General features: G+C 35.4%; 1 protein-coding gene across 2 annotated transcripts in view; it reads right to left on the bottom strand.

Moving 5' to 3' along the window:
- The window catches only part of ARID2 (AT-rich interaction domain 2), a 101,226-nt gene that overhangs the window by 80,857 nt on the left and 1,477 nt on the right, over positions 1–18,892 (bottom strand). Inside the window, exon 3 of one of the 2 annotated variants that reach the window (XM_062017054.1) lies at positions 18,202–18,299. In XM_062017054.1, the coding sequence (XP_061873038.1) occupies positions 18,202–18,299 (98 nt within the window). Of the gene's footprint in view, positions 1–18,034; positions 18,096–18,201; positions 18,300–18,892 lie in introns of those variants that run through there. The other variant, XM_062017057.1, reaches the window with a different exon arrangement.

Raw genomic sequence — 18,892 nt, forward strand, 5'->3', positions numbered from 1 at the left:
CTTTTGACAGTGGCACAGGTGCCATTCATATTTAGTTATCATTCTGACATGCTGTCAAATTAACCTGAAGAATGCAAATAAAGGAGAGAGAAAGACAACTTTAACTACCTAAAATGAAGACAAATCAGAACACAACAATGGGACAAATGGAAGACTCTTCTCTAACTATAGGGCTTTGAATTTGCCAAACTGCGGTGGTCTGGTACAATAAAAAATAGTTCTGCAAAGAAAAAAAAAAAATCAGTCTGAAGTTATTATAATGGAAGAGGTGAGTAAGGAACTGCTAGCAGCTTTTCCACTAGGTTAAATGTAAGACAATTTACCTCTGTCCACAACCATAAATAATTAAGGCAAAAACCCAGAACAAGAGTCCTTATCCTTTTAATCTTGAGTAATTATACAAATTGTCCTTCAAACAGTTGCTTCTGACATTTTTGGAACAAAGGAAAATTATTCTCTGTTAAAATATATTATTTTAACTGTAAATAAACTAATTGTTCCATTTTTTTCCAGAGTTTAAGGGTCTTCTTTAAATGCCAATGGGAATATTTTCCCTTCAGCCCATTTTACAAAGAACGTGACAGTAAGAGACACTCTTACCAAAACTGTACCACCATAAAATTCTATTATGTTAACCATAATCTGCAAATAATAATACAATTGAATCTATGATTCGCTTCAGAGATGTTTTCATTACTGCAACCCAATGCTTATCTTTAAAATATTTTTACGTTCTACAAATATTATTTGATCTGAAAAGTATGTTGTAAAATCTTATTACCTATTTAATGTTTTGTAGTAAATGCATATTCAGAACTATTCCTTTACCAGAATCAAATCTATTTTATATAGTGTACACTGGCTATGTAGGGTACTTCTCAAATGTACAACAGAAACATAAGCATAAATTCCATTAATCACTATTAACTAGTAGTAGGTGGATTTACTAGACCACACATTTTACGTGAAATGCAACACTGAAAACTTTTTCTGAAACCAGAGAATCTTGGCACCATTCACTGTCCCACTCAGAGGACACCCCTAATTTACAAATCTATAGGAAGTAGCTGTATTCAAGGATTCACCTGCTGCTTGAGACAAGCAGCAAAACACACACACACACTACCAGTCTCTTAAGTGACAGATAAAACATCACTACATAGAAGCTTAATTACAATTCTTCTCTGCTCTTTTAAATGAGTGGAATCAGACATCATTAGTTTTATACTAGCTATAAATTTGACACTTCTATTGTCCTGATAGTAGCAAAAAAGTTAAAGCACTGAAGTAGCCTCTTCAGTATTTCTGCAGAAAGGCAACTGATTCCTTGTGCTCATGAGCAACATACATTAAAAGCAGTCCAACTGTGACCCACTCTAACTGTAAGTGAAGTAAGTTGAGATCATTATGCAAGATAACACCTAAAACTGATTGATCTTAACATTGTAATAAATCAGTCATTTTTAGAACGGTAAAATAAAAGTAGATTTGCTTACTTTTCTGTGTGTAACAGTACTGCTTATTCCAGTGATGAAATAAGGACCTAAGTACATGAAAATCTCTCTGGAAAGTTTATAAAAAAGGTAATAAAGACTGCATAATCAAAGTGGCCTCAAACATCCATAAAAATGCAGAAGCAAGAGACTGAGAAAGATCAACTAGAGAAAGGTTGGGAAAAAAGTGGCTACTAAAATTTGACAATAACTGTATCACTGATTAATCAGGACACTGGCATCTAGGTTTTCATCTATCCACGTAAAAATGCAACTACTAGCACGAAACAAAGTGATTTCCTAACTATAGTCTAAACTTCCAAAAGAATATGAGACAGGAGATGTTAAAACTCCCCATTCCAAGCTGAGAAACCGCTCCTTTGTAAGAAAAGTTTCTTGGATCCATACTTCTAAGATACAGGCTCACAGACACAAAATATCTAGTGCCAGCTTAGCCCCTAACGGAGTTCTTCCATTGCTAAAGTCATCTTCCACCGCCATTATTTATTTTTTCAGTAAAAAAACCCCACAACTTTCAAAAAAAAATCTTTAATTACATCACATTTCTTAGATATGAGATACTACACTTGCTATAAAACCGCAAAATACAACTCCAACAGACCATTTGGAGGCAGTGAACATTTCTTATAAATAATATTTTGTTAAAATGAAAACAAACTTGTAACCTTCGGGGAGAGAACTACATTACATGTAAATAAACATCCTTCCAACCAAACATCTTTTCTAAAGCATTCTTACCAAAATATCTTGTCAACCATAGGGAAGTCAATTTTACACACTGCATTGCATTACTGAATATAAATATTTTCTAAGGTCAAGATACATCTGTTTTACCATAGGAGGGAACAATACTTGTGGTAGCAGTTCTTAAACTTTTAGTTAGGTAACTGTATCAGTTCAGACTCAGGACTATGTTTCTCCATTGATAACCTCACAGTTACAGGTCAAAGTATACACAACTGGGAACGGAACACCATGCTACTCCACCCACAGGCCGCATTTCAACCTTGATTATCAAGAAACAGAGCGGGCTACCTACAGAGAATATCCCAAGAGGTAGTCACCAGTCAAGAACTGGTTTTAAAATTCTGAAGAACTAATATAGCACAAGAAAAAAAGGTAAAGAGCAACTACTTCCTCAGTACCATGTGTTATTGATAAAAAGCATACCTATCTGGGTTTTTTCAGACAAAAGAGAGAAAAATCAGTCCTAGAGAGTACCTCATTTCACACTTAGTTCAACGTGTATTTCTCTCTCTTATTTGTTTATGCTAGAGTCTGTATAATCTTTGACTCGGTTAACGTCCACATTAACAGGAGTGCACAGAATGATCCAAGAAGATCAAGAAACAAAGGGGGAAAAGGCAAAGCAACACTGTCAGCCACAGTATATTAAATACTGCTATTCATTGGCATGATCCTGCAGAAAGATACTTCCATGGGGTTTCCTTCCTCTAAGGGAAGATGTTCTTGCCTTGTGCAGTACCACCACATTTCTGGTCCCCGAACTGATCAGCAAAGAGCATAACAGAAACTCTTAGCTGCTACATTCCCCAACAGGCCTTTTTTAAAAAATACTATTTGAATTACTAAAAAAAAAAACAAACTCAAAACCAAATGCAACCAACTTAGTTACAAGGAAATAAACACAGAACATTACATGAATAACGTCTCCAATTTCCTACTGGATGGCTTCTGGAAAGTATTTTTTTCAGGCATTTCACTTCCCACTAGATATCAGCCTATCAAGGATCTGAGCCTTTGCAGAACCTTACTTAACAGTATTTGTCTTCAAATGCCTCTCCATTCTCTCTCTGACAAAAGGTCCAAGTCTGTACTATGGATTCTCTTGTTCCCTTACTAATGGTACGTTACCAAATTTCCTAACTGTGCAGCATTTTACACCTGCTTTCTTACACTCTCCACTCAACCCTGTCAATTTTATATTGCTTATAAATCAGCTATACATCTCCTGTGTAATTATTACTAACTCCATGCTATTTGTACTCTTTTTACCAAACATCCTCATGGTACTATCGTCATTTTGTTCGATTATGTGTCTTGATTACACAAGAATTTGTCATGGTCGTGGAAACTGTTTTCATGCATAATTCAGTTTCTTCAGTACTCACTCTACTCCACAAATCCATGCATCTTGACACTTTTTAACTTTTGATCTCATCCTTTGCTGAGCTTCTACCTTTTAACTTTCCATACTGCATTAACCTGTCTATCAATGCCTCCTCAATCATCAAGTGATAATGCTCTCTCAATTATTATGCATTTTGCATATTAAAATCTATATACATACAAACACTCTACATGACCAGTGACTACAAAAGCTCTCCTGTTCTAGGACCACTCCTGGCAAAATGTCCCTACTCAGCTTTCTTGAAAGTGCCACAAAAATAAAAACCTCTTTCATCATCATGTACCTTCATATTCATCACTAAGATCCTCTGATCTTTCTCTCTCTTCCTCATTTAGTATCTATGTACACACTACTCTGAGAACTTCTGAAGTTTTTACTAATTTGATCATTCTCATTAAATTGCTGCTCCATTTTAAACTCTAGCCAAAAAGCCTATTTATCTCCATCTGTAAATAACTTCCAAGACAACAAACAACTGTTAAGCCCCGAAAATCACCTAACTGACAAGGCTAGATCTACTGTAGTAAAAACTACTTAAGAAGGAGGAGGAAAACATACCAGGAACGAATTCTTGCCTAAATGTGTGGAGTCTCTTCCTCCATGTTGTTCTGTCTGCTTAGTCAACAGAACTTTGCTGGGTATGCATGACAACCTTCAGAGATTTAAATGGAAGGCAAACAAACAAAAAAACACCTCTCTTTTCAGAAAATTAATCATAAGGCAATATGAATAACTTACTAAACTTGACCTGTAGTCAGTAGAACCCTGATGGAGGTTTCATGAAAGCAGATCTGTACAATTAAAAAAAAAAAACAAACAAGCCCTCACTACCATCAAAACCCCAAATGCAGAGCTTGTATCACTACTGCAGGGCAACCAAACAGCACAGCAGCCACTCAAGGGACAGCAGGACTGTCTGCTTGGAAAGGAATACCACAAGCTGCTATGTAAGATAACAGCAATAATTTCTGACACACATAGCCAAATGAGAATTATGTCCTATGGTCTTTTTCCACCCTCTTCTGTGCACTGAGGTGAGGCAAGAGGTAAGAGATATGTACCCCTTTTAAATAATGTGTTGCTTTTATTCTCTGGGGACACCAGTGTGGCTGATAGCTCAGATGAGGGGCAATAAGCACTATTGCTAAACACATTTACATTATCTTTAGTAAAAAATATAATTTAACAGAAAAAATAATTACCATCTTAGCAGAAACAAAACCTATGTTTGGTATCTCTTTAACATGGTAAAAATTGCAGAGTTGCATGAAAAATACAGTTTGCCCACATCTTTGACTAATTCACTGCTCTCTACCTGCTAATCATTTTGATTAGAACAACTTACATTCCATAACTTTGAGTAGTTTTTAACAACAGTCATTTTATACATTCTGCTTTAAACTTGCACAAGCCTAAGGCCCAGGACAAGCAACATTTTCATATCACACATGATTAAAAACCATGAGATAGAAACAGTACTTTGCAATTACTTCCACCTGTAAGATCCAAATTTGGTCTCTAAATCTTTTTCTTTGTAGGTATATTTTCTTAGAACTTCTGAAAGTTCGATCAATTACATCTTTTCCCCATTTATTGAAAATTCATTCTTAACATAAATGTAGTATTAGAGATAACACAGAAAGTCCATGCAACCTATCCCAAACTTAAGCTGACATCCAGTCTTGTATATGCTATATATACATACATATATAATATATGCATTTCTTATATAATCAAGATAAAAAAATATTCCTAAACACTACTCATTTTCTCAAGGTGACAACAGCATTTGAAGAAACTCTTATCATTCCACAACTGTATCCTTCTTAGCGTTAAGTGCAGCAATGCCCATAAAGAAATATTTTCTAAGATGAAACCTTTCTCTCTGCAAGCTCTTTAAGGAAGAGATAAAATTCTTTATTTGATTATATGCAATTTTATGCCTCCATGATATTTTAATATAAGGATAAAAGTAACAGTAATTGTGATGATGACAGATTCTTTTTTTAACCAAAATGAAAATGGTAAATTCAACATTAATGAAAAATATAAACTAACAAAACAAATTAATTCTGTTCATGCAGCATGAGTAGCACAAGCAAATGACGAAGAGGAACCACTAGAAGCTATGTACCAGTAAATCAGAACCTCACTGTAGAAAGCAGACAGTGCAACTCAAGTTAGAGACCACTCATCATTTTTAAAATAATGCCAGGCTTCACTCAGTAGTGACCCTGAATCTGGGCCATGAGTCAATTAATATCCAGTGACCAATTTAAATGAGAGAATTGGCCACTAAAGAATAACTCATCAGCATTTGATTACATAACCTCTCCTTTTCCTTCTACAGTATCTCTCCAACTACCCTTACCAACAATTTTCTCTTCATCAACAGTCACAAAATCACAGAATTGTTTAGGTTGGAAAAGACCTTTAAGATCATCAAGTCCAACCATTAACCCAGCACTGCCACATCCACCACTAAAACACATCCTTAAGTGCCACATCTACACAGCTTTTAAACATCTCCAGGGTTTGTGAGTCCACCACTTCCCTGGACAGCCTGACAACCTTCTGAAAAGAAATCTTTCCTAAAACCTAATTTAAACCTCCCCTAGTACAACTTGAGGCACCTTATCACTTGTTACTTGGAAGACAGGACCAACACCCACATCTTGTCCCCTATTCCTGTCTCCCCACTCAAGGTGTGGACAAACTCACCTCACTCTATGTTCATGTTCCCTCCCTTTCCAGTTCAACTACCTGTGCTCAAACGCCCTTCTCTCCCTCTGCTCATTAAAATACCTCCAAACACCTTGTCTTCTGTGTTCTTTGGCCTGCAGGTGACTGAGGAGAAGCTTGTGTTATTTTGCACAGCTGAAGGCAGAGATCACATGTGCCTCCCAACAGGGCAGCTGACTACTCAAGAGTACAAGTGTCCTCGGCCAGGCCAGCAACCTTGCAGTATACATGCACCTTAAAGCCTCCAAGCTGTACCATTTGGATCAACTGGCTGCCTGGTCAGGAGATATGCATCTTCCCAATGGGCGGCTGCCAAGACAAGAAATATATGAAGTCTCTGAACCCACGAATCATAGCAAACACATACTATCTAAAGCAAAAAAGTCTTGAGGAAAAGGCAGAGCCCCAAGAGTCACTTACACCTTGTGGCCACCTACACCAGAATCCCGTACAATGCATCCTTTAAAGTTTCATCTAGTAAGGTAATCAGTTCAACAATCCTATGCATTTATATTGTTGCTACATGTTATATAGTATACATATTTATGTTGTATTTATGTTGTCTATTTCACCGTAACTTTCCATCATTATTTTTACAATATAAAAAAGGTGTTAATCATATTTATTTTGATGGTATGAGTACTCAAAGTCAGCAATACTACATATCATGCTGTACTAGTGAAACTGTAATAAAAATAAGTAAATTATTTAATTAAGTTTCTGAAAACAAGAAATAAGGGTTACAGCTTTGTTTTCCTTACTTAGCTAGATCACCGAGCAGCCCCCTCCCCCTCAAAATAAAGCAAGCTTCAATTAATTCACTCATATAAAAAACAAATCCCATGGCTTTCATAAACTTTTTAAAAACAACCATCAAACCCTGAGTCTGCAACTTTTGCTTATACACAAAGACCTCCTGAAGACAACTAAAGAAATGAACATTGTTTACACCAATTTCAATATCTCAAGTTTTTAATATATCTTTATTGGTTTCACATTCTTAGTTTCTTTTTTCACTCACAAAGGCACACGGTCCAGACCTTAGAGACCTGACCTTTAGAAGTACAGTTCAGGACTGACACAGGATGCCACTGATTTTGGCCCAACTCTGAAGAGGTATGAGATTCTCCCTCTAGAGAATCTCTAGAGATCTAGAGAAAATTCCACAAGGGCAAAAGTCTACCAGCACAGCTCTTATAGCAGACCTGAGGAAGCACCAAGTCATCATAAAACTAACAGATTATTTTTGCGTTCTACTAGGCACATAAATTTACAGACAATCATCATTTTAAATTGCATCGCACACAAACATCCATATATAAAAATATATCAACTCATATTGGGAAGCTGGGTGTTTGTTGATAGTTACATGCAGCAGAGCAGATTATTGTTGTTACTTTTTTCTTTGATCTTAAGAATCACTTTTTCAACAGCTGGACTAACTCTGTTTAAAATACAGTTAAACTGCTTATTAGGAGAATAGACAGCTACTTCAGAAAAATGGGATTTCTGTACTGGCAATATAAAAACCTAAATAGAAAAAATAAATCTTGTATTTGTCTATGATAAAAACCACCGTTCTAGGAATGTTAACTATATTTCAGTAATAATAGCATATTGACTATAGGACATAGTAATGAAACAATACTAACCATTTTCAAGTCATTGTCATCAAGTATTGTATTTTGACTTTCTATCCTTTTAAACTTTTGTAACGATTCCAAATGCATTGACTAACATAACATCTAATAAATATCTCCATGTTATATAAAAATAGAAGTACGTGGCATTAAACAGGATAACAAGTTCAGTAAAGTTGGAAGGAAATAAAATACTTTGAATCACTGGGGGAAAAAAATAAATAAAAGCTTTTTAAAACTATTCCAAGTGTATGGTAATTAAGGTCTTGTATATTCTTCAAATCCAATTAAACACAATTAATTCACTACAGAGGTCAGCCTTGGCACATAATTGTGCTCAGAAACAAAATTTACACACACAAAAAAATTGTATTTATATACCTTAGAGTTACAAAAATGACCTTGGAAGAACAAGCAAAATGCACACCATTGCTGCAATGCCCGATCAGGTCTGCAGAGTACTTGAAAACACATTTTTCAGGTGTGTGAAACACCCTTTAGATATTCGTCTGGATCCTGTGAATTCTGCATGTCCACAGCTGGAGAAATTCTTTTTCAGGTACCATGGAATCTATTAGCGTTTTGCTGTAAAATTCAGTATTTTACTGTTGCTAGGCACCTGACATTTAGTGCTTTGTCCTCTTGCCCTTTTACCTGCATACACCTTTTCTTTCCTTCAGTTTTCTTTACAATTAGAAATTCATTTGATTACAGTAAATATTTCATGTGCAGTCAATGGGTACAGATATCAAGGGGTCAAAGAACAGAAAATGAATTCTGTCTTGTAGTCAAATATTGAGAAGATGATGATTACCAGTGAATGAGAGACAAAAAGACCTGTGAGCTAAGCAGCCAGGGTAAGCAAGAGTGAACTCCCCCCCAGCCCACAGCAAAGGAAAGGATGTCTGAATTGGCCCATGTGGGTAACACCATGGAAGCCAAAGCAGTGAGGAAATGATGCTCAGCGAGCACACTCAAAACCTCATTAGAAATAACTAACATTGAGATTAATCAATTACCACGTTGAACCATAAGTCATAACTACATATATCTATACAAGGGGGGAAAAAAAAAGGTATCTCATGGTGATACAACAGATTACTACTACCATGGAATTTATTCCTATTTACCAGAGAGAGCACAAAATTCTGTTATGAGGAATATTCTCTAGAGACAAAGTTAAGGTTACACACTCACACTTAAATGAGGTCACTCCTGATTTCTTCAGGTATATATTGTGCAACTGTAGCACTAGATGAACATATGCTGTTAGAAATATGAATTTTCCTAGGTTTTAATAGATGGCATTGGGCTGAGAAAAGTGTCCAAGAAACAGTGTTTCAAATCTCTACTATCTTCTCTAAAATTATACAGGACATAGGTGAATTCTGTAACATGGCACCATTTACCTAGCCATTGCCTGGCTTCTACACCATTTAATCAATGTCACAGGAACCTAGATACTCTAAGCAAAATAACCACCTAAGGGAAGAACTGTTCCTAAGTTTATTTCCATATTTTGGGTTTGTTTTTTTTTTTAATACAAATATACTTTTAACCTCACACACACAGTTCTATACATATTCTATACTGTAATCATTGTTAACATAATCAGAATATGGTAGATTTACTCCCAAAGTAAACTATTTTCATTGAGCTTAATGAAGCCTCCAAGATGTATCCCTAATGAAGGGTTACCCCAACACATTAACTTCTCACTAATACATATTATTAGATCAGTTCAAAGAACTTTAACAGAGCTGCTCAAAATTAGTCACATGACTTAGTGATTTACAGAGCTGAGAATCTCTACATGTGGATTATCATGGAAGCACTGCAACCTTTGGACTGGGAGGCATACACCAACCAGCACACGTCACAGCACGTAACAAAGGAGAAATGCATGCAGACGTAGGTATGAGCCATCTAAATTTCGGCAAACAAACCTAGGAAAAGTCCAGCAAATATTGTAAGAGTAAAGGTCTCTGAAACTGAATAATCATGTTACAAGATTTTTGTGTATTTTAGACACCTGTTAATTCACAACTAACACCGTAAATTATTCTGAAAGACTACTAATTTGAACAGTTGCTCCTCCCACATCAACAAAAAAGGAAAACAGTATGAACACATTTCAGTCTTCCAGACAAACGTGCTCCAGTACATCATTCACTCTATTATAATAGTATGCAATCCCTCTTGCAGCATAGCTGTCTTGCTAACAATTTATCTGGAGTTACAATACAAACATGCACATTCAGTTTAAAGATAGGAAAACAAGAAGTAGAGAACTCAGTGTCACTACCTTGTTACAGAAAATCTAATTCAGGTCTGCTTAGACTTGAACTTGTTGCTCCAAGGAGACTGTATTTTAGATCTGATACCTTGCTCACTAATCTAGTGCCTCAGGCAAAGCCTAAGCTCACTATTCTGGGTACCATCTTTCTGTTTTATTATCCTTCCTTAAGATAAGCTTCTTTCTTTCAACCATTCCAATATTTCTCTGCTTAGGTATCCCAAGTTTATTTATTCCCTATGGAATAAAGATTGTTCTTCCTCTCATCTATGCTACGTTTGCTGCTTCTCAACATTGCAGAGGGCAAACAAGCTTATAAATAGTATTATTTTCCTCATATATTCCTAATTTATATTCATTTTCAAATATTTAAGATATGACATAGAAGCATGAAGAGACACAATCCCTGCATTAAAGAGCTTACAGTCTCACATTTCTGTGAGACAGGTAAACAAACACCAGTATGCCCACTTTATAAATATGAATAAAAAGATGGCAAATGATTTCACTAAGGCCACAGAATAAATAAGAACAAGGCCACTGATAACCAGAAATAAGACCATGTGATGGTACCTCCAGCCTATACCCAATTCCCTCTGTGAACTACAAGTCTTCTAGAAATGTGGATTGATACTACAGTTCCTCCAAGTTAGTTCCATTTAAGCTGCAAGACACCACTCTAACACTCTGAACAAGCATTTTAAACCAAAACAGAGCAAAACAAAACACAAACAATTCATTCTCATAATTATTACATACTCAGTTTTCAGTTTTCCAGTTCAGAGAACATAATATTATCCTGGTTTATTTTTCAAACAGTGCTTCCTCAGCTATTAAGAGGAATTTTAAAAGACGGTAAATAATAGTAGCCCCCTTTTACAAATAGTTTAATTAAGGATCAGGAAGAAGAAATTTGCCTGTCAGAACTGGATTCTAGTATTATTTAAAAAAAAAAAAAGCAGCTTTATCATGTTTGGATTTCATTCCTATTTGACATTCACTCTCGAATGGTCTGAACCACTTTGTAGAACTAGTAACTCACCTCTAAAACTTAACAAATTATACTTCTCTATTTCATCACTAGTGAAAGTGGGGAAGGGGCTAGGAAAGAAAGAGTATCAAAGTCTCATCTATTGAGGTTTAACTGCAAACACACAAGGTGATTAAAGCTCTAAAAAAACAAATTAGAAAAACTCACAACTTTTCTTAGCTCAGGCTTATTCTATTTTGCAAGGAAAAAAAGCAGTATCATTACATTCCATATGCTTCCTTGATCTTGTTGTAATATGTTTACCATTTATCCAAACCTAAGATGTTACCACAGCTATTAATAATTTTCAAGCATAAATTAATTTTGATACTGTTTCAGTTAAAGATTTGAAAATGGTCTTAACATATAATCTTTCCACCAATAATTACAAGATTCTGCAGGTCCTAAAAATCACTACAGTTAATAGTTTTGCCAGAAACTTGTTTTTTTGTAGGTTATTAGTTGACATCTTTCTAGATAAGCTTTCAAGTTAAACAATCAGAATTCTGTATTAAAACTGAAGAACAATATTCATCTCTCCCCAAATAAACCAATACATTTAAGTTTAGCAGCAGTGATTTAGGTCATATCCAACAAAAACTTCACAAAAAAGTAATCAGGAAGATAAAATATGTTAACATTTATTATGCTGATTTTTCACTACACTTTTCAGCGGTAGAGTTTACCCTCTGAAGGAAAAATTCAGAGACTTTGACAAAGGCCAAACTCATCTGCATAGTGACTAGTATCACAACCTAACTCTAAGAAAGCAATTTTAAGGTAGCTATGTTTCCTTTTCATCTGCTGCTTGCTCTCCTCAGATGAGGCCTAATGCAATTTTTTTTATTATAGAAGTTCTATTTTCTTTTCAGCAGATTCCCAGCAACTCTGACAACAATATCCATTCAAATAAATAACTGCTATTGAGAGACATTCTAAGATTTAAACAACCAACATATTTTACTTCCTTAAATAAAGTTTTATAGCATGAACAATAACTAGTCTTGATTGAACGTTGGCTGTATGATTATAGTACAACTAAACAAAATTCCCCCCTCCAATTATGTAAAATAATAATTTCAGACTGAAAAAGCAAGGCCTCAGATGTCTGACTAAAATATGTATTCTTATTTTGAGGATGAGAACATAATTTTTAGAAGAAATCATAAAAAATTCACCTATGGATTTGTCTTCTGTCTTGCCAGTGACTACAGGATTTGTGACAAAATTAAGCACAACAGATTCCACAGGTGAGGTCTGTAGCATTGCAACACAAGTCAGTAGCTATGCAAGATGAAAGCCTTCATTATTGTGTTATTCAAGGATGGACAAAACCTGTAAGGTCATCTGGACCATTCCTCTGCCAGTCCCGGCTCATTACCTGTTGCATATGTTGTTAGTGCCTTGACCAGACAAGTGCTGCATGATCCATGGTGTGGGTTTGCCCCTACTCTGCTTGACATACTATTCAAAAGGTATACAAGTACATCTTGGGGGATTGTGCTGCTTTCTGCTCTGACTGTTCTCCCTCAGTTTAATCTCAGCTTACACATTAACAACAATCCTTTTCTTGTATTTGAAATTATCTCCTTTTTAAGTACTTAGGCCCTTCAAAATGCTTTAGAGATACCATTTTTCCTTCTCACTCAAAATGTTCATTCAGCCAAGCAAAACATATATATTTCTCAAATCTTTAAAAATCAATTAGTCCCTTCAGCAGCCTTAACGTTTTGTTGCTCTAAGCTTCTGTGAAGTTGCCCCACCTGTTGCAAAGGCTCTGAAAGTAAAACAACACTCCAGAAACAGTCACACAATCTCATGCAAAAACTCATCTCTCACTTGTTGAGTGCCTCTGCATCCTAAACCCATTCTGATTTTTAAAAAGTCTATATATCATATTGCAAATCGGGGCCTGTTTTTCCTGTCAGAAGCATGCACAAATCCCTTTCATATAAAAGCGAGTTTGGTGCACACAACTGACAGGATTATCAGGTCCATGGTATCACTCCTATCCCTTTTTCAGCAATACTGCTTTCCAGGTTATTCCCTCACAATGAATACCTGTTTTGGATTACTGTCTCTCAACTGTTTTAGCTTGCATTTTCCAAACTAAATCTCATTTGTCTTTTCCAACAATGTGCCTAGTTTCTTTAGATAACCTTTTATTTTCTGCCCTGACTTGTGTTTAACTCTTCCCACTATCACCTGCCAACGCCACAAGCATACTGTTCACCTTCTTGTACAGTTAATCGATCCAGACACTAAATATGCCTAAAATGGCTATACTTGTATTACTATGTGCATATGGAAGCATCAATGTTACCCTTTTAGCACCTGAACTGCTGTGACTCACCAAATCTATTCTTTATACTCCGTTCTATTTTTGTTTATGTTCCTTCAATCAACTTTTCATTTGGATGACTGTCCATATACATACATAATTTAATAATGAGAGATTTTTAGATGCACTTTTATTTTAGAAAATAAGTAAAATATTACTACAGCTACAACTTTCTCTTCATCCACTGGGGCCTTGAACCTGCAATCACATCTGGCAAACAAGCCAGTCCTGTACTTCTCCATAGTCACTGATCTGTGTGCAGATGCTGTTGCAGCATCGGATCCTGATTTTAAACACTGAGAATAACAAAACTTTAAAAAAATAATTTTGCTTGAAAAAAATCCTGGCTGCCTATTATTGTTTCCCTGACATTTCTGCCAACATTTTACTCACAACCAAATCTCTTAAATTTATCTAATTCTTCAGCTTCTCCTCCAGTCCCTTTTTTTAAAGCAATTGGTACTATTACTCAATTTCCTAGTGGCATCTTGAAGATCAAAAGACTTAAAAATCAAGAACCCCTCTATTTGTTTTCAAATAACTATTTCATAGGGTCCCGGTTTTTAACTTCTTGCATTTTAATCTCCTAAAATTTCATATATTGTAAGATTAAAGTGTAATGGCTTGTCTTTCTTTATAACTTTATGCAAATTCCCATTTATGACCTGACCTCTTTCCTCTCTACTTGACTTCCCCTTATGTCCCAAATATTTACAACAGCAAATTCTTATTCACCTTGAACTAGCAATAACTCTTTTCTGCTGCCTTTACCAGAAGCTTACAATACACACCTGCTTCCCACCTTTCAGAAACTCTACAGAACTGAGACTTAAACTTATTTTACCTTACACATAATTTCTCTTAATGCAGATAAATACCTTTTAAAAGCAACTGGAGTTTTCATCCAGCTAGGCATACTTTGTTTGCACATTTAATTTTATGAAGTCTCTGATTTCCTAAGAATAGATGAAGACCCACACAGAAATATATGTATCTCTTACACACATGAAAACCAACAGAACCTTACACTAACACTGAGGTCGCATCAGCCCAATTCTTTGTAGAACTGTAACCTAATCAACATAAAAACCAGGCTATACTTCACGTTAACTTTCTTTCCACCTACTGTAGTTACCAACTAACAAAAACATAAAAGCATGCCCACATTACTGATGTTTACATTTATTACCCTATATTAAAATATTTTCATTAACATTATAAAATAATCTTTAGAGAAGCATTTAGAAAATGCTTTACTAATTCACTTCAATTGAGATGAAACATCTAATTTGCACTACATCCAAGGGAATTTCACTCTGATGCTGTAGAGACTTACAGAACTACATTAACAAGTACAGTCTATCAATGGTTATCGGCACTGTGGCTTTTGATTGCTCACTAAGAACCACAGTGCATAAATTACTTCACCTGTCAGACAGCTCAAAGCAACACAGGCACAAAGTTTGAATGGTTCAGACTTTCCCTATTATAAATAACTTTATCCAGTGAGAGAAAAGAGAGGGCAGTGCAAGGGAGGAGTAGTAGACAGGACTGTCTATCATGTATTCAAATATCACCTACCATAAAGCTTATCAGAATTATTTCAGTTTAAACAATTCACATCTTTAATGAAGCCTAACTTACATTCCCAAAGACATGCAGCAAAATTCCATGACAGTCAAAATGAAAAAGTTACTCAAAAAAAAAAAAAAAAAAAAAAAGACATACCTCACAATTTCCTAGAAAACCCATAACCTGATGATTGTTTTGCAAAACGTTTGGTTTTATAAAGCCAACAAGACTATTGATGCCACACAAATAATTCAGCTTTCTAAATTATTTACACAGTAATTTTAAGTCAAAATGACAGCATTATTAGAGACAACACAGAAAAACGAGCAAGTGGTCTGTGGAGCTTGAGATCTTATCTCGGTGAACACAGTATGCCAGATGTTTCATAGAAAGAAGTGACTTTCATCACAGATCATCCCAAACCCAAATCTGCAAATGTATTCATGTAGGTGGACACCACTGAATCCCTCTAAATTCAGCAGGGCCCCTATCTGCCATGCAGATCCTTCACTTTGCAGGACACACGATTGGATAAAAATCTCCCTAAAAGTTGATAGGCCTCAATTTCTTTGGCTTTACTTGCAAAGGCACTACAACAGTGACGCCAAGATTGTAGTCATACTTGAGACTCAGGAGGAACATTTTTTTTCCAAGGGTAATTGCTCAGCAGTTGAGGAAAACCTAACCCTATAAGAAACCTCAGCTTATGCCCTTCAACACAGATAAACATGACCATTTTCACAAAATTATCATTAAAGTATATTTTTCTTTATCTATAAACGAACCTAGCAGAAACACGTGTGCAAATACAGTCTTACTACTGTATATTTAAGGAGGTGAACTCAGCTGGGAAACAGTTTGCATCAAACTTAGGATTATGTGAGAAGCAATAGTAAGTAAAGCAGCAATTTAGGAGACAAAAAAAAAAGGAAACAAATTAAAACAACAAACCAAGCCAAAACAACCACTAATAACCAATTCACCCCAAAACAAACCACCTTGACAGTATATTTCGGAATGACCTCAGTAAATCAGAAAAACTACGATAAAACAGAAATTTTTAAGGATTTTTCATCTTAGCTGTTTAGCATTTTTTTTTCTAAATTCCAAATATTAAAAAAAAAAATCCATGTTATAATTTATACATATTTTTAGCAACTTTATTTTAAATAATGTCAACACCAGCATGCTAATAATAAAACCAACATTTTGTATATCTGATTCTAAATTAAAAAGTAGTCTCTTATTAAAAATTAATAGTCATTAGAAGGCCAAATTAATGTTAATTGTGTTAATTGTCACAGTATATAAATGCTTTCAAAATATAGATGAAAACACAAATGACATACAACCTTGTACTGCAAAAAGTTAGGCCATTCAAACACTTGTAAAACATGGAAATAAAGAAAAAGGTTGAAACAAAATACCTATTATTTTGCAAATTATATGTAAAATCAGTCAAGTAACAGACTGCATGGTCCAACAAAAAAACCTGAAAAAGCAAAAAACTGCTTTCTATAATTCAACAAATCTTCAGCAACACTATCTCAAATACTATGCAATAGAAAATGAAAAAAACCCCTAACAAAAAAACAAACAAAAAATCCAACCAACAAGCAGAGAAGGACATCCCAAAGTAAGCTTCCCATTTCATTCCTAGGCCTGCTAGCAATCATAAACTTCACTAAAGCTATTCATAATGGAAATTTCTCTTCTTAGTCTGGATCTTAAAGCAATCATAAGTTACCACCAAAAAAAGAGGAAAAATTCAGTAACTACAGATATCAGACTAAGGTTTTCCAGACATCATTGTAACTCAATAACTGCTCCACTGTGCTATGAACTCTAGAGCTTCAAGCTGGAAGTCAATCTAGGACAACCAATAGAAAGTGCACCTGTACAATTACTGCATTTCCTAATTCAGAAGGCCAGACTGGAGACAGATAAAGCTTGTGTGCACTCAGCTCACCAAAACACAAGTCCAAAAGCCCATGCATCTTTTATACATATTGTACATCTATATTACCAATAATTGCAATGAAAAAAATATTTATACAATTCAGAAACAGAAAATTACATTCCTTACCCAATATATAAAAAACTTTATTATAAATCCAGTATAATTGTCCATATATAGCATCTCAAACCACTACATATGCAACAGTATTAAAATCTTTCAAAGAATAATCTCTAGAAGCTCATAATATTATTTTTAAAAAGTCATCTAGTAACTGAACAGTACTACACACAGCAATTTACAATATTCGATATGAACTCCATGCTACATTAAATAACCTGCATTGTAAAAAATAACTTGCATCATTTCAAGGAATGTAATCTTATTTCTAAAAACTGCAGAGATCTACTATTTTTCAAGTAATAGAAAAAAAAAAAAAAATCACTCTTTGTACTCCAAAATAAAAAATAATGTATGGTGCTAGTAATTGCTAACAATATCATTTATCCAAAAGTCTACCTTCCTGCAGATGCATTTCCATTCAACGTCTGATCCTAGTGAGCAGTAAACAAGTTTACATGTATCAACACACTACAGTGCTCCAAAAATTAAGCTAAGTTTCTGTAACTACAATAACATGATCTCTCAGCAACAGTCCTTTAGTACCATCACTCTAAACAATCAATAAAAATGGCTCTGACATATACTGTTGATATACTTGGGATCCCTTCAAAGTTTTAAGGCTTGCAGATGTAAAATACAAATAAAAAAACCTGAAATCCAGTATTACCTTTAACTGATCACTGCACCAGACCACAGCAACGAATTACAAGTTCTTTCTGGTTTATTTTCTATCATTGTTAAAAAGTGAGGATATTTTTATAATTGCAGACACTGAAACCCAAATATAATCCCACACTCAAAAAAATACTACTGCAACAGCATGATAACACTCACCGCAAGTAATACTGTTTTAAAGCGAAGGCAGCGTTAGAACAACTTCTGGGAAAGTTAAACTCCTCTACAATTTCTCCCCACTGATTCTTCTCTGATACCTGTCAAAAACAACACACAGGCCGAGATACACAACGTACACGTAAACATGTCGTTGACACTGAACATCACAAAAAAACCCACAAGCTGCCACGAAGCAAATAGATAAATACATGAAAAAGAAATAAACACAAATGCGAGTGGGATTTAGGACTATATACATATTTTCATGACAGTGGGTACTATTTTCCCTTTCGGGAACCATCCCGCTTCTCCCCGGTATTTCACCTTCTTTATTTTTTAACACAGACGTCATATTTCTTTTTTCGGGGGACGGGACGGGGACGGCCTGGAGGGTTCATATTGTTTTGGGGTTTGTTTGTTTTTGTTTTTCCTGCCTGGACAATAACCAATCGGGAGTCCCTCTGTCGCCCCCTTTTAAATGCTGCCGCGGTCCGTTAAAAACCCAAAGAAGTTTAAAATCAGGCAGGGAAGTGTTGGCGGGGGCGCCCCCTGGCCTGTGGGGCGCGGGGGCGCCCGCCCGGGGGGTCCCCCCGCCGCACAGCCACAGACACACACAGGCCTTTCTTTTGAGGCCTACATTTCTGTCCCTAGCCTTGAAGCCTAAAGATGGCTATTTGATTACACACCGTCT

This window comes from Colius striatus, chromosome 1 (genome assembly GCF_028858725.1).
Source record: "Colius striatus isolate bColStr4 chromosome 1, bColStr4.1.hap1, whole genome shotgun sequence".
NCBI lineage: Eukaryota > Metazoa > Chordata > Aves > Coliiformes > Coliidae > Colius > Colius striatus.